The 24,061-nt window shown below is 42.1% G+C and overlaps 1 protein-coding gene across 1 annotated transcript in view; it reads left to right on the top strand.

Annotated features, from left to right (window-relative positions):
• The window catches only part of LOC109920043 (A disintegrin and metalloproteinase with thrombospondin motifs 19-like), a 412,216-nt gene that overhangs the window by 223,517 nt on the left and 164,638 nt on the right, over positions 1 to 24,061 (top strand). Inside the window, exon 13 of the mRNA XM_048619810.1 lies at positions 834 to 1,003. Within this exon, the coding sequence (XP_048475767.1) occupies positions 834 to 1,003 (170 nt within the window). The remainder of the gene's footprint in view (positions 1 to 833; positions 1,004 to 24,061) is intronic.

The raw sequence follows: 24,061 nt of genomic DNA, 5'->3' as shown, positions 1-24,061 counted from the left end.
AATCCCTACAGTGTGGAAAGAGGCAATTTGACCCATTGAGTCAGCACTGACCCTCCAAAGAGCATCCCACCCAGACCCAGCACCCCCACCCTCACCGTAGCCCCCGCACTCCCATCGTATCCCCATCCTAGCTTCCAAACTATTGGAAAAAACTGATTTGGTTTGCTCCAATGTGATGCCAACTTTGGTCATGTAATCTAATTTTTGGAAATTTTGTGAATGAAGTATAATTTTTGGAAAGAACAATGCCCCCAACTCTCCCCCACCCCACCCCCACCACCCCCGTTTCTTCTTTCTGTTTGGGTTGTTGTTCACAAAGGAGATGGGAGCTGGGGGAAATCAGGTGTGGAAAGCTCTCTCACTAGCTTGGCATCCTTGCCCTGCCAAGGACATTCAAAACAGGCAGAGAGTTCACTCAGTTAGGTCCCAGTGAAATTTTTTTTTTTCCTATTTATTTTTGTGGCATGTGGGCGTCACTGGCTGGCCAGCATTTATTGCCCATCTCTAGTTGCCCCCTTGAGAAGGTGGTGGTGAGCTGTGTTCTTGAACTGCTGCAGTCCTCCTGCTGTGGGTTGACCCTCAATGCTATTAGGGAGGGAATTCCAGGATTTTGACCGAGCGACAGTGAAGGAACAGCGATATATTTCCAAGTCAGGATGGTGAGTGGCTTGGAGGGAAACGTGGAGGTGGCGGTGTTCACGTATTGCAATATTGCAGTTACTGCTCTTCTCTGTCAGGATTGGAGTTAACCCCTCTTAGAAGTTCAGTGATAGAGTTTTCTAGCAGAAATATAACTTAATGCAGTTGTTTTGTTCTTTTTTATTCCCATTCAGGCCTGGTCCTAAAGGCAAGAATTGCCAGGGTTCGCGTGTGCAGTACAGGACATGCAAGAATCCTCCTTGTCCTGCCGGAGTGCCAAATTTTCGGGACTTGCAGTGCCAATCATTCAACAGGCCATCATATCAAAAGCATTCCTTGCAGTGGTATGCCATCATTAACAGAGGTATTTATGTTCCTCAAGATCTTGATTACATATTCATCGTTATCTTTCCATGTTGCAAACAGCTGATTTCTTGGGACACCATTGATTAGTTTGTGATTTGATGGAAGTTTAAACTTTCCATTTTTTTGATGTACTTGTGATCACACATGAGACCAAACAAATTGGTGTTTAATATAATATGTTCTAAATGTTTCAATATTTGTGTCCATGCTAATTTGATAAGACAGTGAATTGGCTGTGTTGTAGAGCGTGCATCCTATTACTCTGTGTGAAAAGCATGGTGAACAGGGATTTGTATGATTTAATGGATGAGCCAAATATGGCCAACAAGCTCCCCTGATCCAAGCCACAAAGCTGTAAATAGTTCCCCACTTCTTTGTTCACAAAGCCAATTGCAGCACTTTCAAGCTGTTTGAAGTTGCCAAACAGGAAGGCTGGAAAAGGCTGCTTCTTACTTGATGAATTTTCAACAGTCCCTAAACACTGCAAACTTCCACTGAAGCTTGACAAGTCTTCAGGCCTAATAATTTTTTAAAAATTACATTCTGCCCAACTTTTTATACCATTTTAGTGGCCTCTGACAGATCTCTTCTGCAAAAGCTCGCAGAGAAAAAGATTATTTGATTACATCCTTAGAGGTAATGGTTGTTTACTCCTCTCTAATATTGTCTTTCTGTACATTTCTTTATCTTTATTCTCTTTCTTCTGTGTCACTCCCTCTGTGTTGTGCTGCACAACTTAATTTTAGAAAGACTTGAGAAAGAGTTTCATTGACAGAGGCATCTGTGACAGGTCAGTTGGTGAAGATGCAGTCAGTAGGTCTTTCACTCTTGGCTCAAACAGTACCAGCTGCAGAGCCAATCTCACAGACTTGGCCAGCTGAGTCAGTATTGGTGCTACTGAACCATTCTAGTGATTGACGGCCTCCACTCAGAGAACATTCTGAGGCAACGATACTTCTGCTATTTCTTCCAAGTGGTGTTCAATATGAAGAAGTACTGACTCAATAGCTGAGGGAAGGTGTGAGGTGGAGGGTGGCAAGAAATCTCCTCACACTTGCCATGACAGTTGAAGTCACAGTGCTTTGTGATCCAGAATCAATATTGAGGATCTCCAGAACCATTTCCTCCCACCTGTATGGAACTGTTCCACCAACTCTTTTGGGTCTGTCCTGTCGGTGGGTTAGTGCATATCCAGGTGTAATGATGATGGTGAGATTCTGTAATGGTAAGTCATGTGGGCAGCACGACGGCTCAGTGGTTAGCACTGCTGCCTCACAGCACCAGGGACCTGAGTTCGATTCCAGCCTTGGGTGACTGTGTGGAGTTTGTGTGGATTTCCTCCCACATTCCAAAGACGTTCAGGTTGGGTGGATTGGCCATGCTAAATTGTACATAATGTCCGGGGATATGCAGGCTACATGGATGAGCCATGGCAAAAGCAGGGTTACAGTGATAGGGTTGGGGTGGGATGTCCTTTGGAGGGCTGGTGTGAACTGAATGGCCTGCTTCCACATTGTAGGAATTCTATGAAATGTTGAGGAGAGATGTTATATCCTCCCTTGATGTATATTGTCATTGCCTGGCACTTGTGTGGGCATAAATATGACTTATCAGCCAAAGCCTGAGTGTTGCCAGGCTATGTAGCATGCAAGTATTTGCTTCATTTTATGCAGAATTGCAAATGGAATTTAACTCTGTAAAATCACCAGTTAGCATCCGTAATTCTGATGTAATGGTGGAAGGAAAGTTGTTGAATAAAGCAATTGAGATTGTTGGGAACTATTGTTCTTCAGTCATCAAGAATGGGATGTTCATGGAAACTTCTCTCCCCATTAGTTATTTAATTATACACCACCATTTACAACTGAATGTGAGAGGTCTTCAGAGTTTTGAACTGCTCTGCTATTGTGGAATCACTTTGCTTTGTTCACTACATCCTGCTTCCGCTGTAATCCTGTGTGAAGATAGAACTTTATCTCAGGCAAGGACTGTGCAGTCATCACTCATAACAATACTGGCATTGAGAGGTGTGTCTGTGACATGGAGCTTGACGTGTTGAGTAGGGGTTTCTATCAAATTGATTCTCTTGCTAACTGACAAAGGTCCAGTCTGACATGTATGTCCTTCAGGACTCAGACAGTACCAATCTACTGTTGGTAACAGGCTAGAATACATTGTGTATTCTCATTTGTCCTTATACTCCTTTAAAGTGGTGGTGGTGAGGATAGAGGAGTGCTGACTCAGCAACTATGAAGGACGGTGGTAGGTGTTAGTCATCAACTTTCTTGTTTAAACTTGAACTGATGCCTTGAGTCCTTATGGTGCCTGGAGTCAATATTGTGGATTCCCCTCAAAGCCATTTCCTTCTACCAGGGCTGCCACTACCTGGTGCCTCCATTCTATCAGGATGACAGTACATACCCAGGAATCTGGGGTGTTGGCTGTAAAGTATGATTCAGTGAGAATGACAGTCAAAGATAGTAGGAACTGCAGATGCTGGAGAATCCGAGACAACAAGGTGCAGAGCTGGATGAACACAGCAGGCCAAGCAGCCAAGGGTCTAGGCCCGAAACATCAGCCTTTCTGCTCCTCTGATGCTGCTTGGCCTGCTGTGTTCATCCAGCTCTGCAGAATGACAGTCAAACTGTTTCTATATTAACTTTAGGATGGTGCTTTCAAATATTGAAGCAAGTCTGCATCTGGCTTTGCACTCGACTGCACTGAGTGCCTTTGTTGTGTTTCATGCTTAGGTCATTTCCATTATTCTTACTCAACATTTTTATCGTGTGTTGATATAACTGAATGGTTTGCAATGCCATTTCAGCAAACAGTTAAGAAGCTGCCAGTTTTGTTATGGGCCTGGATTTACATGTAGACCTGAGTGTGTAAGGCCAAAAGACTTTCTTCACATAAAACACACAGAATATTAAAGGCAAAGATTGAACCCGTTGCACATTGAGTCTTGCCAGCTGCCCGCTTGAATTTTTACATCAATTTCTCCAAATATTCTGCAAAAACTCTTATAAGATAAAGTAGAAATATTTTATTAAAGAAATCCAGGTGATGACATAATTTGGGACATTATTATCCTGTATGTTTAGCTCAATTAAAAATCTGTTTATCAGTATAAGTTATTTAGAAATAATTGTTTAAAGGGGCTCTGAAGAAAATACAGAAAAAATTCTCTTAATTTCCAAGTACAAGAGTGATATCTTAATTTTCATCAAAATATTTTGGTACATCACTTGCTCAGTATTACTAAGATCAATATAATGACACATAATTCTTTGTGACTTCATTTTGCCCAAACTAAAAATCTAATTTGTCAGATTCTCACTGTAATGTACAGGGAGAAATAAAGTTATAAATTAATTGTAACTAGATCAATTGTCATTGCAACAGTGAACAATGAAATGTCTTCTTTGACAAAACAGAGGAACACACTGGACCAAATGCTGGCAAATGGGACTAGTTTAATTTAGGATATCTGGTTGGCATGGATGAGTTGGACCGAAGGGTCTGTTTCCATGCTGTACAACTCTGTGACTGAATTTCAAAACTGTAATTTTTCAAGGGTAGGTCTGCAATAGAAAACCTCTTCCCGTAAATCTGTTGTTTGTACAGCAGAACTAGAATTAAGGAAAAATAGACATCAAGTATATTAAATACTGAAAGGTTAGGTATAATGGTTGTCATAACCTGATGACATTTATACAAATGACAGGGAAACTTCAGTGAAGTCAAGGTAAATTAATTAAGGGAGTTAGCAGACTCACTTTTAATGACAGCAAAGTGTAGTGATTGTAAAGATGTTATCCAGGTGGACCTCATAGAATCCAAGTTCCCCAAATCAGGCTATAAATCTGGTCCAATCAGGGAGCCCTGGCTAACAAATATAAACAGGATTGTCAGACAAGCTGTCACACTGAGAGCTGGTTCTGAGGGCTGGTTCTGAGGGAGCTGAATCAGTGTCAAGGATTTTCCGTGTATAAATAAAAGGTGACTTGGTGATGGGATACTGGCCTATGTGGAGTTAATTCAGTGGTGATGAGAGTAAAGCACGGTCCTGAAAAAACTTGCTCGCAACAGTCATTGTTGTGTTGGAATAAGCATTTCTGGCCTCATGCCTTTATTTGGGAAGAGTGACCCATTTGACCTTGCTGTTGAAGACTGGGCCTAGTATGTGGAAAGAATGTGTTATTTTTTTCCAGGCAAATGACACTGGGGCAGATGAAAAGCAATGAGTAATTCTCCTGACAGCTTTTCAGTTATTAGAAGACTAATTTTCCCTGAGGTACCAGATACTAAAACTGTTCAAGAGTTGACAGATTTAGTTAAGGAATATTATGACCCCAAGCCTCCTCTAATTCTATCAGATTTATTTGGCAATTCGAGACCCAGGGGAACCCGTTTTGGGATTTTTGACAAGATTAAGACGATTGGCCAAGGCATATAAATTTCATTTAACCCTTAATGAGATGGTGAGAGACCATTGTTATGTGGGATTAATGAAATAACCATGCAAAACTGCCTACTAGCTGAAGCACAACTAGGCATTAAACAGACACTACAACTGGCTTTCTCATTAGAAAATGCAGTGTGTAGAGCATATGAGTTGCAGGGTATTCCAGTGGAAGGGGACACCCTCACCAGTCTTACTGAGTTTGAGTGCAGGCAATTGCATTGTGTCACTCAGGACATACCCTGAACAGAGGGACTCTAGGTCAGCCCACAACAAAACTCCAAATCAAAGCCAAGCCTCGGCCAAACAGTTAAAACATTGTTCAGTTTCCAGGCCTGCAAGCCATTACAGTTGCTGCTGGTATGCAGATTCGGGACAGCAAAAGAGTAGTACTAGACCTAAACAGAGTAAGATAACTCTTAGGCCACTATTTGGGGAGAGTGCACACCGTGGGAAGTCCACCTGGATCTAGTTTGGAACAGTTAATTTGCTTAGCAACATCCAAATCAGAACCAATCAAAATAAACATCTGATTAAATTGTTACCTGCTTCTAATGGATACTGGCGCGGCCACTTCAGACATTGCAGAACCAGTCTTTAACAAAATTCGCTCTGGACTCTAATCCTTAAGTTTGTGCAGGACCTTGGCCAGACTGAGTACCTATACAGGGCAACAATTACAGATTAGGGGTACAACTTCAGTCTGGTCTCTTATGAGAAGCAGCTGGTTCAGTTACCACTGATTGTAGTAAAAGGCTTGGGCCCAAGCTTGTTGGGGAGAAATTGGTTGAGAAAGATTCACCGAGATTGACTTGACATTTTTCGCTTCAAAAATGGCTGCCTCAGTGAAGTCTTAATTAAATGCCCAGGAGCTTTTCAGAAGGTCTAGGGACTATTAAAGGAGCCAAGATCACCTTGCATGTTGACCAGGAAGCAATTCCATGATTCTGCAAGACCCACCCAGTGCCATTTGCTTATGGGCAAAAGTAGAAGCAGAAATCAGGAGGTTGGAAAGTGAAGGAATCATCAAACCACTTCAGTTTGCAGAATGGGCAGCACCGTTTGTACTGATTGTGAAGCTCAATGGGTCAGTTTGCCTTTGGGCAGGGAGTGGGGTGGAGTGGGGCAGGTTTCAAACAAATGGAAAACCTCTTTTCGCAGCTGGATAAATACCCAGCCCCTCACATTGACGACTTATAGGCAAAGCTGGCAGGGAGGCTGTATGGATATGAGCCATGCGTACCTGCAGTTGCGGTTAGATAAGGATTCGCAGAAGTATGCTACAATTAGTACCCAAAAGGGTTTGTACCAATATATGAGACTGTCATTTGGGGTATTGTCAGCCTGTGCAATTTTTCACCAGACGATGCAGAACATTTTACAAGATCTACCCCAGGGTCACTATTTATCTAGATGATGTACTAATTACCGGAAGACCAATAAGGAGCACTTAGAGAGCTTGGACATAGTCTGGAGATGTTTCTCCCAGGTGGGCATATGCCTTAGAAGGGAAAAATGTGTGTCCCAGGTACCCCAAGTGACCTGCTTGGGCTACAAAGTCGACAAGACTGGGTTACACCTTTTGGAAGATAAAGTGAGGGTGATCAAAGGTGCCCCAGCTCCCATGTCTGTACCGGAGCTTAGGACTTTCCTTGGGTTGGTTAATTATTACAGAATGTTCAAACATAACCTGGCCTCCATCCTGACACCTTTGCAACAACTCTGACAAAAAGGTCAGCCTTGTATATGGTCACATACCCAAGCCATAGCTTTCAGGGAAGTGAGGAAACAGCCATTATTCTCTAAGGCACACTATGATCCCAAGTGAGATCTGGTATGGACATGCGATACCTCCCCATATGGCATCGAGGTAGTATTAGCTCAGAGGTGGCTCAATGGAGCAGAACAACCAATTAAATCCAGGATTTTGGCTAATGCAGAGTGTAAATATGCCCAGTTAGAGAAGGAAGATTTGGTGGTCATATTTGGAGTCAGGAAGTCCCACCAATATGTTTGCAGATGTAAATTTGTAATAATAACAGATCACAAGCCCATGCTGGGTCTACTTCAAGAGGACAAGGCAGTGCTGCCTAGAGTTCCAGGCCAAATTCAGTTGTGGGCTCTAATATTAAGTGCGTATAATTACAGTTGGAATACTGTCTGGGAGGCCAATAACAAATGGAGATACATTGAGCCGCCTCCTGCTGGCAGAAACACCACTGATGGTACCACCACTGGAAAAGTCTGTAATGGTTTTAAATTTTGTGGACACACTCCCAGTCGCAGCTGGTAAGATCAGACTTTGGATGCAGAAAGATCCTGTCCTCGCAAAACAGAAACAGCTGGTAGTGATGGGGGATCCCAAAGGACCATAATAAACAGCATTGAAACCTTTTTGGACTCGGAGAGACCAGATCGAAGTAGAGGACGGCATACTATTATGGGGAGCGAGAGTGATTGTCCTGAGCAAAGATCACAGCCAGATATTGGTTAAACTACACCAGGGTCATCCAGGGGTTCCCAAACTGAAGATGTTAGTGAGAAGTTATGTCTGGTGGCCAGGTTTGGTGCAGACATAGCCAGGTTGGTGGGGCAGTGCCCAAAGTGCCAACAAGGGCAAACATTATCGCCAGCAGGTCCCCCACATTCGAGGGAATGTCTGGGTAAACCCTGGACTTGGTTATACGTCGAATATGCAGGTCCTTTCATAGCCTCAATGCTCTTAGCCATTGTGGAGGCCCACTCAAAGTGGCTGATGTGCATAGAGTTCATTCATCAAACTTGGGGATGACGATAGAAAAACTGTGCGCATCTTTTGCAATACACGGACTCCCGGAAATGTTAGTTACAGATGAAGAACCATTGTTTAGCAGCAGGGAATTTGAGTACTTCCTAAAGTTGCATGGTATTTGTCATACAAGGCCAGCTCCATACCATCCATCATCCAATGGTCTGGCAGAAAGAACAATCTAAACTTTGCAAGCAGGCTTAAGGAAACAGCCTACAGCTTCACTAGGTACCATTCTGTCCCAATTCCTATTTGATTATGGGACCACCCCTCATGCACCTACAGGGTTAGCTCCAACAGAGATGCTAATGGGGAAAAGACTCTGCACCAGATTAAATCTGATCTTTCTGACCTGGGGGGGCGTTGGGTGAAACAGCACCAGGACTTCCACTGCCGGTCACAAGACTCCGCTAAGCTCGAGAGACAGTTTACTTCAGGGGATGAAGTTTTGTGTGGACCATGGGTTCACCCTGTGTGGGTAAGAGGCATGGTCGATGTGAGGTCAGGTCCAGCGACGTATGAAGTTTGGGTCAGCGCGATGGTCCTGAACAAGTACATGGGGACCGTATGAAAGCTACAAACTCACAAACAGGGCGGGAACAAAATGCGCCTGGATTCTCGACTGCCTTTCCGACTGTTGTGGAAACCCATGGGTTCTCCTTCTCCATCAAGTATTGAAGATACCTTGGAATCTGAGGTGGGCACGGTGGATGTTACCGCCTTGATGCCTTTGCCACCTGAAGAGGAGAATGAATTTCTCCTGAGACACTCTGGCTACAAGAGGCAAGCTACAGTGTGTTATACACCGCCTGTATCAGAGGCAGAGTCAGAGGAACCTGACCCGGTGATAAAATGCACCAGAAGGAGCTACGGAGAAAAAAGAACCTGCTTATGTCCTCGCACTCAGAGGGGGAGGGATACAGGGATAGTAACAATGCCAGCCAGGTGGACCTCATAGAATATGAGTTTCCTGATTGGATCAGATAAACAGCCCCAATCAGGGAACCCTGGCTAACAGATATGAACCGGAATGTCAGAGGTTTTATTCGCACTGAGAGCTGGCTCTGAGAAAGCTGGATCAGTGTCAAGGACTCTGTACCTGTAAATAAAGGATGACTTGGTGAGAAGATACCGCCCTCTATATTTCACAAAGTACTGCAGATGCTGGATATGTGAAATAAACAAAATGCTGGAGAAACTCAGCAGGTCTGGCAGCATCTGTGGAGAGAGAAATAGTGTGAACATTTTGAGCCTGTTTGGAACTTGTGTGCTGAAGAAGAGTCATACCAGAATCAAAACATTATCACTATTTCTCTCTCCACAGATGCTGCCAGGCCTGCTGAGTTTCACCAACACTCTGTTTTTAATATAATTGACATACTTGATGTGGTCACTCATTGCATGAGGTCCAAGCTCCCAGCTGTTGAAATACATGAAAGACAGTGTTTGCAAAATAAAATTTGGCGAAACAAGCATTCTGTAAAATAGAGAATTAGAAAATAAGAAACACAACTAATCTGCTTCATTTTTTGTATTTCTACTGCCTTGCTGTCTTAATGGACCAAATCCAACCCCAGTTTACTTCACAGACCACAGATGAAGACAGGCTCTGTTAGAGTCCAGAGCACATTGTTTGTGCTGTCAAGAGTGATTTCAAGCCCACTTGAAATGAGAAGCGTTGTGGCTTATGGTGGACAGTGTAAACTGGGCAGTAGTAAACCAAACAAAGCACATTCCAGGCAACATGGGTAAATATAATATTATTGAAAGCCCACATCTGTTGTTTCAGTCCTGTTAGACAGATTGTTATTCTTGACCTTTTGGTATGTTATATAATTAAATGTGAACAGAGAAATTTATAATCAACAAGTAAAATTAAGGACAGTACATAGGGTCTCAATGCACGCCAACTTCAGGCTGTCTGTCTGTTTTAATGATTTCAATGGCCAGCCAATGCTCACTTCACTGTTCTTCGTCTGGAATTATGAGCAAGGGGCCAATAATGTGAGAGGTTCGCTTCACTTAAAGCGGAGCTGTACTGCGTAAAGCCAGCTTGCACCTCTTAAAATGGAATACTCCTGGCAGGATGGAGGAAATTATTCTGATGTAGGAAACATTAGAAAAGGACACCTGGAAGAAATCAAACACGAGGATATTTAAACACAATACTGGGGCTCTTGATGGAGGGGCCAGAACGGAATAATGGTATCCTTTGCCCACAAGAGTCCCTCCAAATGATTGGAAGACAGTGGGTACAGAAAGCCACAATGGACAATACCAGAAGTCAGACCCTGAGGACCTGAATGCAGTGCCAAGAGAAGTTTAAGAGCTACACATGAATAGTAAAAATTGGTAAATGTATCTTCACATGTCACCATCCTACCGACTGCATCACAAGCCTCAGACACCACACTCCCATCACTTACCCACAACCATTAATCCAACAGCTGGGTTCAGGGTGAACATCTTTGCTGTAAGGGAGATGGAGAGGTGGATGATGGGAGATAATGTTCAGGAGAACTGGTATCTCTCTTATCCAAAGAAATAGTGTTTTTGATTGGGGAATTATAACAAGAATATCTAAACCATGAAATGGCAGCAAGAAATATAGCCCCAGGAACTAGCAACTAGTAAGGAGACCTTGACTAGGAATGTTGGCAGTTGACAGAATATGTTAGCATTTTGGATTTTCTGTGTCATTACTCATAATGAATTGAAGTGACTGATTAGTTTATAAAATACAACTGAAGCAATCAATGGAAGGAGTCATATGAAGGCAAAAATACTGGAGTGGGGCAGGTGGAAACCACAAGGAAGCCCTAATTTAATTGCCTTGATGGAATGAAAGGTTGACCAGAATATTATAACCCATCCGGTTCCATGTGAAAGCAGAAACAGCAGAAAATGAAAGACGAGAGCCTGAGGAAACACTAACTCAGAACATGGCAGAAATAAATATTAGCATGGTGCAGTTAAACACAAACATTTTTCTATTCCTGATAAAGCTGAGAAGCAATAATGGCAACAAAGCAGACTGGAACCAATGCTTTCTAAACAGAAAATGCAGAAGGTCAGCAGAGAGCCAGATGAGCTGGGACACCAATGATGTTTTCTTTGTACGTATAACCCTGTGGTCTAAGCTTTTTCAGAATACAGCACACGTCCAATATTTCAAAGCCATGAAAGGCATGGAGGTGTGAAATTAATGCCTTTGGAATACACCCAGCCATCAGCTAGGCAGAAACATGGAAAAATATAGTGTGTACTATGGGTTAAATCATGAGTATCAGAGGAGCTAGAGCAGAAATGTGATGTTTTGAAAACAAACATACATGAAGTTGTGAACGGAGGATTGCAAGCGCTTATTATACTGTGGGAAAATGGATGGTGGAACAGAAATGTGCTATCTAGTGGCTGGAGGCCTATAAGTACATTGTGTCAGTCAATCGTTTGCTATCAGCTTTTTGGGCATGTGCAAATTTAACATGTGGAACTCATTGCTGCAGAAGCCTGTGGAAGCTAATTCATTAAGTGTATTTAAGACAGAGATACTTAGGTTCTTGATTAATAAAGGGATGAAGGGTTAAGGGGAAAAGGCAGGAGAAAACAGTTGAGAAATGGGCAGTGCAGTGGCTCAGTGGTTAGCACTGCTGCCTCACAGCACCAGGGACCTGGGTTTGATTCCACCCTCCAGCAACTGTCAGTGTGGAGTTTGCATGTTCTCCTCGTGTCTGTGTGGGTTTCCTCCGGGTGCTCTGGTCTCCTCCCACAGTCCAAAGATGTGCAGGCTAGGTGGATTGACCATGCTAAAATTGTCCCTAGTGTTCAGGGATGTGTAGATTAGGGGGATAGGGTCTGGGTGGGATGCTCTGAGGGTCAGTGTGGACTTGTTGGGCCAAATGGCCTGTTTCCACACTGTAGGGATTCTATGAACATGTCAGCCTTGATCAGTGGTGGAGCATACTTGATGGCCAAGTGGCCTAATTCTGCTGCTATACCTTATGGTCTTATGTTTATTTATAGATTTCCACTAAAAACATTTACGTAGGCACTTTCCATTGTTATCGTTGACAAAATAAGTTTTATGTCGACTGGAACTGCAGAACACAATTACCATTTACAATAATATTTCCATATAATTTGATACAGTACATAATTTGATAGAATTGTCTTCTCATTGACATTTATTATGATTTTGATGTAAACATTATGGCTAACTGTTGACCTTTTATTCCAGATGACAGTCTTAAAATTAATAAATATGTACTTCTAGTTGAGGATTAATTCATCCAATTCTGAGATTGGAATGGTAAAAATATGGTTCAAATTCTCACATGGACATCTTGTTGAAATTGGCACCATACCACTCTCTGTAAGATTAGTAAACAATACTAAAAAATACGCGGAAAGCCAACTTGGTGTGAAAAGAAGTTACATTGAATTTTAGTCAAAATATGACAAACTGGTTTTGCCATGATGAACTTGGACTGGTTGACCCAAATTGTATCAAGGTCAGTAATGAAGTTTCAAAGACGCAGATGTTAAGAATTTCATGCTTGTCCTTTTTATTGCTTTAAATAGTTGACAAGGTATAATTCTCTGTGTTCAAAACAAAACAATAATGTTGTAATCTAAGTGAAGATGGCTATATTCCTTTGGAAAACTCTGTGAAATGGTATTCTCCTTTACATCATTGACTCTGGAATGTATTACACTGGTAGATATTTAGAGAATGACCTATCAGACACACAACTATTACCTTGAGCATTTCACCAACACGCAGTATGTTCCTTTAGGATAAAAAAAATGCCCTTTTCTCTTGGCTCTCATACAGAGAGTCAGGCTTGGAAAGTCATTAACCACAGATTGTGTTTGATGTGACAGAATATAGCCAAAGTGTTAGTCTTACAATGTCTATTACAAGGATAAATGTTCTTCTGTGGAACAGTTCTCATACTTAAATAAAATATTTGGGAAAATTAGAATGTGTAACCTTAGGATTTCTTTTTCTTGCTGAAGTATTTGGACTTTAAAAGAAATGTTAGGTGGCAGAATATTTTTACACTGTCCAAAAGTAAGATGCTTATTGCTTTGATATATTTTGAAGAAATAAAAGAACATATTGGCTCAGATTTTACAGTGGGTGGTAATGCAGCAGTGCTCCCTATTATCCAGCTGCACATGTAGATTTTGCAGTTTTTTAAAAATAAGTTTGTTGTCTAATCCCATGCAGCACCTTGCACAATGCATCAGGGGTATGAGTGGGTAGGGCAAGCAACAATGAATCTCTTTAATCAATTACATTGAAGACTCCTCACTTAACCACAGAGGCCAATATTTTACTAGCTAAGTGGGATGTGTGAAGTTAAAGGCCCAAATGTGATGCTGGGTTGTAAACATTCATGATGATATCTACTTCTGAGTTTAGTCTGAGTGGGTTTCCAGATGAACAGTGCTCATGGAGTTGGCAGGTCAGTACTTTAATTATTTAAATCCGCATTTAACTCAGGATTTAAAGCAGCATTCTGGCTTGAACAGCTGTGCATGGATTTTCCAAGAAATTCACCAGGGTCAACCAGATGAGGATAGAGTAGAGAATACCGCTATTGTGAAACTGAGTAACTACAGGAATGCCTAGATGACAGGCTGGTTTTGAAAGTCGTGTCACCTGTCTTGATCTACACTTCCCTCATGTTAGTCTTTACTGGGGCATGAAAGCAACTTGTGCAGCTCTACATTGGAGTTGTGAAGAATATAAGATGTTACTCCAGCTGCCTTTTCCTCAAGCCACATGTCACTGCACATATGGAGGGATCACCACAAGAGATCCACCTTAAAGAATGGGAGCCCTTCAAAATGGAGTCTCATGGTCCAGGATCCAATTCCTCGATGTGTGAGCACCAATGTCTCATGACTTAGCCTTTCATGGCAAATTGTTGCTGAAATCTTCAGCTTCCAGGAATTAAACTTCCATCGAGTGTCAATGGGTGCCCACTGCCAATGGCCATCAAGGGAGAAATGTCCTTACGTATTCTATCCTGTTGCAGCTTCACTTCCTCTCCCTAGAGTTCTGAGCTGGCTCATGCAGGAAGAGAGTACAGAAAGTTGTAAATATTAGAAACAAATTATCTGAAGTAGAGGGAAGGATAACCATTCTGGAGGATGACTGTCCAAACAAGAGCCTGGGATGGTGCAAAACTGAATGTAAATGTTAGCTATTCAGAATATGAGGAGGTGGCTGGGAAAAGTGTAATGAGTTGAACTGCAGAGTTCGTTGATAGAGGAATAAGTTGAATTAAAACAGAGAAATTCAGAGTGTGGAGTTTCACTTGAAGGTGTTAATGTTGCTCATCTTTCCCAAAGTCCTTGAACCTCTTGGTGCCCTGTAGCCAGGTTTGAGGGCCCATAGGCTTGCTCCTCACTTCTCCAACCATTTCCATCCACATCTCCACTTGCCATTCTTGGCAAATTCAACTGCATCACTGAATTCTTTTGCCAAAGCCTCAGTAGTCAATGTCTGATTCAGCCATTTGAGGACAGATCTGAAATGAACAGAACCTTTCTGAAGAAGTCATACCGGACTCAAACAGTTAACCCAATTTCTCTGTTTCCACAGATTCAGTGAGAGCAACTGAGTTTCTCCGGTATTTTCTGTGAGCTATAACCGACAATGCATAAAATTATCCAGGTATGACCTGTACATGAAGCAGGCCAAATCCAACCTGGACAGTTACCACCCCATAAGTCTCCTGTCTATCATCAATAAAGTGATAGATTGATTGATTGATTGTCACGTGTACCAAAATACATTGAAAAGCTTTGTTTACGAGCAGTACAGGCAGATTACAGTAAGCAAAGGATGTACAGATCAAAAAGACTTAGACAGAGGCGTACAGGTTACATTACACAGGGTGTTTGCTAGGCGAGATCAACGTTAGCCAGATTAGTGTTACTTGAGGCTAAAGAGTCCATTCATCAGTCTGATAACGGCCGGGAAGAAGCTGTTCCTGAACCTGCTCGTGCGTGTGTTCAGGCTTCTGTATCTTCTTCCCGACGGAAGAGGCTGTAGGAGGTCTTTACCAGCGTGCGATGGGTCTTTGATGATGTTGGCCGCCTTTCTGCAGCAGCGGAACATGTAAGTAGAGACCATGGATGGAAGGTTGGCTTCTGTGATTGTGTGGGCTGTGCACACCACCTTCTGTAGTTTCTTACGGTCCTGGGCAGAGCAGTTGCTATACCAGGCCGTTGTGCACCCGGACAGTACGCTTTCAATGGTGCATCTGTAGAAGTTGGTGAGGGTCCTTATGGACATGCCAAATTTCCTGAGCCGCCTGAGAAAGAAGTGCTGTTGTGCCTTCTTGACCGTCGCATCTAGATGGGATGTCCAAGACAGGTTCTCCGTTATCATCACTCACAGGAAGTTGACATTCTCAACTCTCTCAACCTCGGTTCAGTTGATGTAGATGGGGTCGTGTTCTCCTCCTTTCTTTCTGTAGTCGATAATCAGTCCTTTAGTTTTGCCGACATTGAGAAACAGATTTTTTTCATTGCGCCATGACACCAAGCCTTCTCTCTCCCTTCTGTATTTTGATATGTCATTGTTAGATATCTGTTCCACTGTCATGGAACTTGTAGATGGCGTTCATTCGGAATTTGGCACCACAGTCGTGGGTGTACAGGGAGTATAGTAGGGGACTGAGGAAGCATCCCTGGGGGGGCTCCAGTGTTGAGTGTTATTGTGGAGGGGGTGCAGTTACCGATCCTCGCTGACTGCGGTCTGTGGGTCAGGAAGTTGAGGATCCAGTTGTAGAGGGCAGAGCCAAGACCAAGTTCACAGAGTTTTGAGATCAGTCTGGAGGGGATAATGGTGTTGAAGGTGGAGCTGTAGTCAACGAGCAGGAGTCTGATGTAACACAGTGTAGAGCTGGAGGAACACAGCAGGCCAGGCAGCATTAGAGGAGCAGGAAAGCTGATGTTTCGGGTCAGGATCCTTCTTCAGACATAGGTGTATTTGTCATCCAGATGTTCCAGGGATGAGTGCAGGGCTAGAGATATGGCATCCTCTGTGGACCTCTTACGTCAGTAGCAAATTGTAGGGGATCGAGGCAGGCTGGGAGACTGGAGTTAATGAGGGCCATGACCAGCCTCTCAAAGCATTTCATGATAATTGAGGTCAGAGCCACTGGGAGATAGTCATTAAGGCACGTTGCATGTGCTTTCTTAGGTACGGGGATGGTGGTCGTCTCCGTGAAGCAGGTGGGGACTTCGGCTTGTGGGAGGGAGAGGGTGAAGATGTCAGTGAATACCTCCCCCTGTTGGTCTGCACTGGAACTGAGTGCTTCACCAAGGACTCTGTCCGGGCCCATTCCTTTCTTTGGGGTGGTCTCCCAGGAAAACCGACCTGACGTCTGAAGTGGTGACAGAGGGAACAGGTGTGTCTGGGGCTGTTGGGGCAGGTGTCACCGTGCTGCTGGCATTCTGCTCAAACCGAGCATAGAAAGCATTGAGCGCGTTAGGGAGGGATGTGTCTGTGTCTGTGATCTTGCTCTGCTTCGTTTTGTATCCTGTAATGTTGTTTAGGCCTTGTCGTAGGTGGCGGGAGTTAATTTGGTAGGTTTGGGCCTCTAACGTGGTGTGATACTGCCTCTTGGCCTCCCTGATGGTTTTGCCGATGTCATATCTGGATTTCCGGCATTGGTCTGGGTCACCTGACTTGAATGCTGCACGCCTGGTCTTCAGTAGGGAGTGGATTTCCTGTTTCATCCAAGGTTTACGATTAGGGAACACTCGGATTGACTTGATAGAAGGTGTCATCAACAGCACTATCAAACAGCACAGCAATAACCTGCTCAGTGACACCCAGTCAGGATTCCGCTGGAGCCGTTCAGCTCCTGATCTCATTACAGTCTTGTTTCAAACTTGGACAAAAGAGCTGAATTCCAGAGGGGAAGGCTGCATTCAACTAAGTGTGGCATCAAGGAGCCCTAAGAAAACTGAAGCTAGTAGGAATCAGAGCAAAACTCTCTACTGGTTAGAGTCATCATGTCGCTGACTCTCCATGACGGCAGTGTGTACTATCTACAAGGTTCATTGCAGGAGCTCATGAACTTGCCTTAGCTCCTTTCAAACCCATGACCACTGCCATGTAGAAGGAAAAAGGCAACAGATGCATGGGAACATCTCCACCTACTTTGTGACTGGCACCACATCCACAAAGCGGGATGCTTTGTCCTGGATGGTGTTAAGCTTCTTGAGTGTTGTTGGAGCTGCACCCATCCAGGCAAGTGGAGAGTGTTCCATCACACTCCTAACTTGTGCCTTTTTCATAGTGGAAAAGTTTTGGGGAGTGAGGAAGTGAGTAGCTCACTGCAGTATTCTTAGCCTCTGACCCGCTCTTGTAGCCACTATATTTATTAAGTAAGTCCAGTTCTGTTTCTGATCAATAGTAATCCCCATGATATTGATAATAGAAGATCAGTGATGATAACACCGTTGAAATATATTGTTTTTCCTTCAGTTTTGATAGGCCCCTAGTGACATTGTGTCTACCTGCAGCAAATGGATTGAAGCAGTTCAGGAAGGCAGCTCCCCACCCCCTTCTCAAGGATAACAAGGGATGTGTAGCAAATGCTGACCCAGCTTGCAAGACCCTCTTCTCTGAGTGAATTTTTAAAAATTACTTTGAAGATCCATTTCAAATTGAAAATAAAAGCACAGATGAGTCTGGCAGCACCTGTGGAGAGACAATCTGAGAATTTTGAGTCTGATTTTTTTAGTTCTGAAATACACACCCCTACCTTTTTCTACCATGTTTTGCAGGTAACTAGAGGGTAAGTATCATCAACTGATATCCTTCAGTAAGGTGCTGTTATAGCACAGGCTTTTGTAACTCCTGGATCTCATGTTTAACTGCACATCTGAGTATTCTGGAAGTTACTGTCCATTTGAACAAACAGTGAGTACTGTTAGTCTTTCCGTTATTGCTAATGATAATCCAACAGCTTTTTTCTTTTGTAATTATGCATTAGAAATACCACATGGTTTTCTACTTGTATTTCAGTTTAAACTGGTTCCAATGTTAATTTCCTTAATGCAGGCTTTGGATAGGATTGAACTCTTGCAGGTCCTGCCAGTAGTAAATGCTAAGTTCTGATATGGCACACTCAGCAGCATTGCCATGAGCCTGCCAGTTCATTCTTTCATTCCAATGCACTTGTCAGTTAATTTGATGTTAAAACAGTTACGCTATCAGTGCAATAAACATTTATTATTCATGTATATAAATCATGCTTTTTTAAAACTAGAGTATTGGCTTAATGATTTTTTTCCTTCTTGATTAAAAAAAGTACACATGTGCTGGATTATTCCAGTTTATTTCAGAAAGAAATGCGATAATTAATAGAAAGCAATAATTAATTAAGCGATAATTAATAGTTTTGAATTTTAGTGATGGAGCACTATGGATAAGTATTGGTAGTTTCTCTTGATAGGGAGGGAAATACAAGCCAGCTGTTAGGGTAGGGTTTTGGTGTTAAATATAGAAACTATAGTCTGATCTTGCAAAAGCGGCAGATAATTGATAAACTGATTTGTTTCTAAACATTAATGTATAACTTAATGCAGTATTGCATACACTGTTGAAAAAGTTACTTCAGTTGCAGCATTCCTGCACAAGCAGAAATGAAACAAAAATGAGAAATGTAGAGTCAAGAATGTGACACATAGGGTAAAGTCAGATGTCCTCCCGTCTTCAGATGCATTATTTGTGAATTTCCTACTGTGATAAAGCTGAGGACATTCTCTGTTGATTACAGAACATTCAGGTCCATTCACAGTTCACCAAATAATGAAACAATCAATGTGTGCATGACTCAAAACCTGGGCAACATCCAGGCTTGGAATAGAAACAGCAAATAAATGTCCTGCGTCACACTCACTGGGTAATAATTATCTCCAGCATGACACCGCTTGACGCAGAGTGGCATTGATGTTCTCAAATTCCCAACTATGATAGCTTAGAATTCACTGTTGACCAGAAACTTAATTGGTCCAGACACTCACACATCATGACTACTGGATTGCATTTGTCTGGATATCCTGTGACAATAGATTCAACTGCTGATTCTTCAGATTCTCTTAACCTCTTAGCATTCATCATGAATGTGATAGAATATACTCCAGTCACTTCAATAGGTGCAGCTTTGATAACACTGAAGTAATGCAACTTCATCTACCTCCAAGCAGCCAATTGATACCCAATTCATCGATTGAAAATGTCCATTCTCTCATCCATCGCATAAAGCATGTACCTTGAACAGAATACGCTATAGATAGTCACCAAGTCTTTTGTGTCAGCAGCTCCTAAATCTGAAACCTCCCATTACCTGAAAGGATAAGAATAGGATAGGCATGAAACTCTTCACCAGCAAGCTGCTCTCCGAACCATATACCATCCCACATATGTTACATTCTTTCATTGTCACAGAATCAATATTCTGGAGCTCCTTACCTGATAATATTGTGTGAATAACTGCATCACATCGATATAGTATTTGAGGCATAGGGCAACACCACCTTCCCAAGATTAACTAAGAATGAGAATTAATCATTGATCTTGGAGGTTACAGTGGGTTGGATTTTTTTCTCCCAAGATGGGTAGCTTAAGTTGGGAATTTCCTGGTTCAGTGTATTTACCTCATGAAGCAGTACCTGAATGGCATGATTTTCACTGAATCAGGTATGGGTTGAATTTGACCTAAATACCAAATCCAGATCTGGCTAGTGACAGAGACAGGCTGTTTAAAAAGCTCTGAAGAAGGGTCTCGACCCTAAACGTCAGCTTTCCTCCTCCTCTGATGCTGCTTGGCCTACTGTGTTCATCCAGCTCTGCACCTTGTTATCTCAGATTCTCCAGCATCGGCAGTTCCTACTATCTCTGTTTAAAAAGCTCTCCTTGTTTCTCTGGGACTTTGTCCCAACTGATTTGTTAAATATTAGGCCTTCTAGTCCTCACCCCTTGTATCCAGTCGCCCAACTGCAATGATCCTACATATTCTCTATGACAGCTCCATTTGTTTAAACCAAATTCTGTCCCAGCCACCATCTTTGCCCTTGTACCTTCCATGTCAATTCATACAGTATTCACCATGAGCAGACCTCAAAAGACATATTATGATGAAGTTAAGTAAAGGTCTGCATGTCTGTTACAACCTACTTTGTAATAAAAATCACACCAACATACGCAAGCCAATTCCAACTTGAAGAGCATTTAACCTCTTATTAAAATAAACAGATTTATTTTCAACAGATCCCCTTTAATAACCCTGTAAAGCTATCAATCAAATTGTGAAATTACAGCTGCCACCTTCCCCCAGCTCACTCTTTGACTGGGCTAATTGTAGATTGTGGCAGCCAGTTAACCATTAGTAATGATAAAATGATAACCCTTATGACAATATGAACAAATAGCTCTTGTAACTGCTGGAACAGATTGTTTTTCATTCTGACCATTACATGCAGGCTTATTTTAAGTTTTAATGAGCTGGGGCTTTGATAACTTTACAACTTGAAAGTCCTACATTATCCACTTTTCATAAATATCTACATTACTTCCATAAATTCATGATTCCCACATCACAAAAAAAGCCCTCACTACTACAAAAAGGAATCTGTTTGAACTCAGCTCTGTGTACAAATGGCTCTGTGAAATTTGAGGTTCCTGCCTGAAAGGATCACTCTCTGCCCTTTTATTTGCTAATTGAAATGGGATCTGGCGAAAACAAGACAAGGCCTCTGGATCTGGATCCTGGTCCACCATTTTTAAAGGACTGTCGAGTTTCCATGACTCTACAAAATGTTCCAAGAATGCATAAAAATTATGCACATAATTGGTTATATGGGTCAGCAATGAGTTACTGCTAGAGGCTTACCTTTTAGGAGATTTAAACATCCATGGGGATAATGATTGAATATATTTTAATGTTGGAAAAAATTGGACAGATCCTTGTTAAATCAAGTTGCTGTGCCTGAAGCTTGAAGTCATAGTTATCAAAAGTTTATTTGATTTCTCCAACTGCTGAAAGAATCCAAATGTTGCACGTTTCCATTGGTTATAGAACCATGCCTATCATGTATTTATAAACTAACTAATGCACTCTTCTAGAAAGCCAATTTATTCTTACATTTCTTCCAAGTGGGGAAAAGTCATAGTTGTTATCTTGAGGGCATTGTGTGTAACAAGCTGTTCCTATGTAGAACTGCAATCACTTTGAGCTTATCCAACTCTGTCCTTCAAATTTATCTGTACCTGATATCTACAATTTATTCTCCTTTGTTACTGCCAAACACTAGAATCAGCACAGGAATCTTTTATTCTTAACCAAGCTTGTGACTTTTTCAAATAAAAATAATATGAACTATAAGGCTGACTTTTTGGGAACGTTGGCATGACTTAAAAACCACAACGTATGGTACTACTTTAAAATTGCAGCCGAGCACAAATAAAACCACATACTTAAAGTGACAGAGTTCATTCCATTGAAACATCTGGTTTTGCCCAAAACAGCAATTTGGGTCATGTCAATGCCAGTGGATGCCTTGGAAGAAGAAACATTCAGAGACCAAAATGTAAGACTTGCTGGAAAGCTCAAGTAATCCCTAATTGGTCATTGGTACAATTCTTGGCTCCATTTTATGCAGATCAGGCAAACCATTAGTTGCCATGGGCTGCCATGCCTTTAAAAGAACAGATACTAATCCTCCGGCATTGCTGGCCAATCACAGGATCAGCAGATTCTCAGTCCACCAATGGAAGTGTTGAAGGTAAAGATACCACACAAAGACTCCATTCTCTGCTCTCTCAATCAGTGAAACAGAATCAGGGGTCACCAGCAAGCAGTGGGACCACACACAAAGGTGACTAGGATTCACCGGGAACTTCCGAGAAAGCGGAGTACCCACTCATCATAACAAAATTCCAGCAGCAATGCAAAGAGTCTGTTAACTGGTCACTGGAATGACATTGTTGGTCAGGTGTGAGGACGATAGTCTACCTCTTCCACAACATGTATAATGACATGTTAACGTGAAGGCTAGTCAACTTTACTGCTCACCATAACCCTTAATTCCTTTACTGTTCAAAAAATCTATCTAACTTTGCTCATTGAATGTTTTTAAGGCAAATATAGATCTTTGAACAGTGAAGGAATTAAGGGTTATGGTGAGCAGGCAGGTAAGTGGATCTGAATCCACAAAAAGATCAGCCATGGTCTTATCGAAGGGCACAGTAGGCTCGACGGCCAGATGTCTTACTCCTGCGCCTATATCCTATGCTCTTATGTAAGGTGACAGGCTCATTACCTTCGATCTCCCTTTGCCATTTTACAGGCTCTCCCTACTGCCCTGTCTATGCCCAGAGGACTGGTAAAATCCAATCAAAATCATTTTTAAAGTTCTTCAGTTACGACATAGTTTTGTTACTCAGAAACACGTGAAACCACTAGAGAATGCACCTGAAACCCGGCAGCATATCACGATCTGTGTTGCAACATCAAAGGCCAGTGTTAGCAAGAGAGGGTCATAAAATCATCATTACAAATCACTTCAGTTGATGGAGTCTACCTTTTCATTATGTCCTCGGTCAATCACATTTATTGTCCGATATCATGTGAATTATTGTATCTGTGACTCATGTAATTATCCCTAATACATTTTGGCATGCCATATCCTGCATGTCAGCTTCCATTAAGCTCAGCATCAATATTGTGCTGATTTGAATTTTTGCTGCAATGGGGTTCAAGACCTAGCTTCTCACTTCCAAGTAGGTCTTTCAGATGAAGATAGAGACCTGGAACAGTATTAAGGGGAGATTATAATAAGTAATTTTCCAACTTCAGGAAATCACTGCATGCCACCGATGAAATTCTGACCATTCATTTTAACATCAGTGATTTCCTGCTTTGGACAGGCAGGGAGAAAGGCTGACAACCAGCCATGCAAACTTACAAATTTGGCCATGTGTCAGATAATAGTGTGAAAACAATCAGTCCTTCATTAAAACTAAGACACCTAAGGCATATCCTTAGTACACCCTGTGCCTCTACCCCAATTAACATACAATTTTGGCTCAGAATAATATTTGAATGTCTTCCCTTAATGTAGTCTCCCCATCAGTAGTAAATAACAGTTTAAATCAGCACCAGCGTTTAAGCATGCCAACATACTGCAGAAATGCTATCTTGAACATGAGCTCTCCTTTCTCACTTCTATACTTCAGTGTTTCCTACATTTTAATTGTTGCAAATAAAAATGTTCCTTTATATTTAGCTGAGCTGCATTATTTGCATAAAATTATTTGTTGTTTGTTTCATCAAATTGTATTTAAAAATAATGGTGCTGTTTTTTATCATGCTACTTGATTTCAATAAAAAACCAAAAGAACTGCAGATGCCTTAATTCAGAACAAAAACAAAGTTGCTGGAAAAGCTCAGCAGGTCTGGCAGCATCTGTGAAGGGAAAAAACAGAGTTAATGTTTCAGGTCCGGTGACCCTTCCTCAGAACTGATCGTGGCTGGGAAAACGTCAGTTTATACGCAGAAAATAGAGAGGTGGGTGGGGTAGGGAGTAAACAATAAGATACAGCCCAAAGAGAGAGAAAGACAGTTGGACAGACAAAGGAGTTGCTAACGATCAGGCTGGGAGGGTGAATAGTTGTTAATGGGGACTGTTAGTGACTAACAACAGGGGTGTGTCATGGCAGGCTATGTGGTAACAAGGCCTGGTGTGTGGGTAGGGGGCTGGGACATGGG

Source organism: Rhincodon typus, chromosome 3 (assembly GCF_021869965.1).
Source record: "Rhincodon typus isolate 14 chromosome 3, sRhiTyp1.1, whole genome shotgun sequence".
In the NCBI taxonomy this organism is placed as follows: Eukaryota; Metazoa; Chordata; class Chondrichthyes; order Orectolobiformes; family Rhincodontidae; genus Rhincodon; species Rhincodon typus.
Note: the sequence above shows the minus strand (reverse complement) of the source record. Positions and strands in the feature narration are given on the sequence as shown.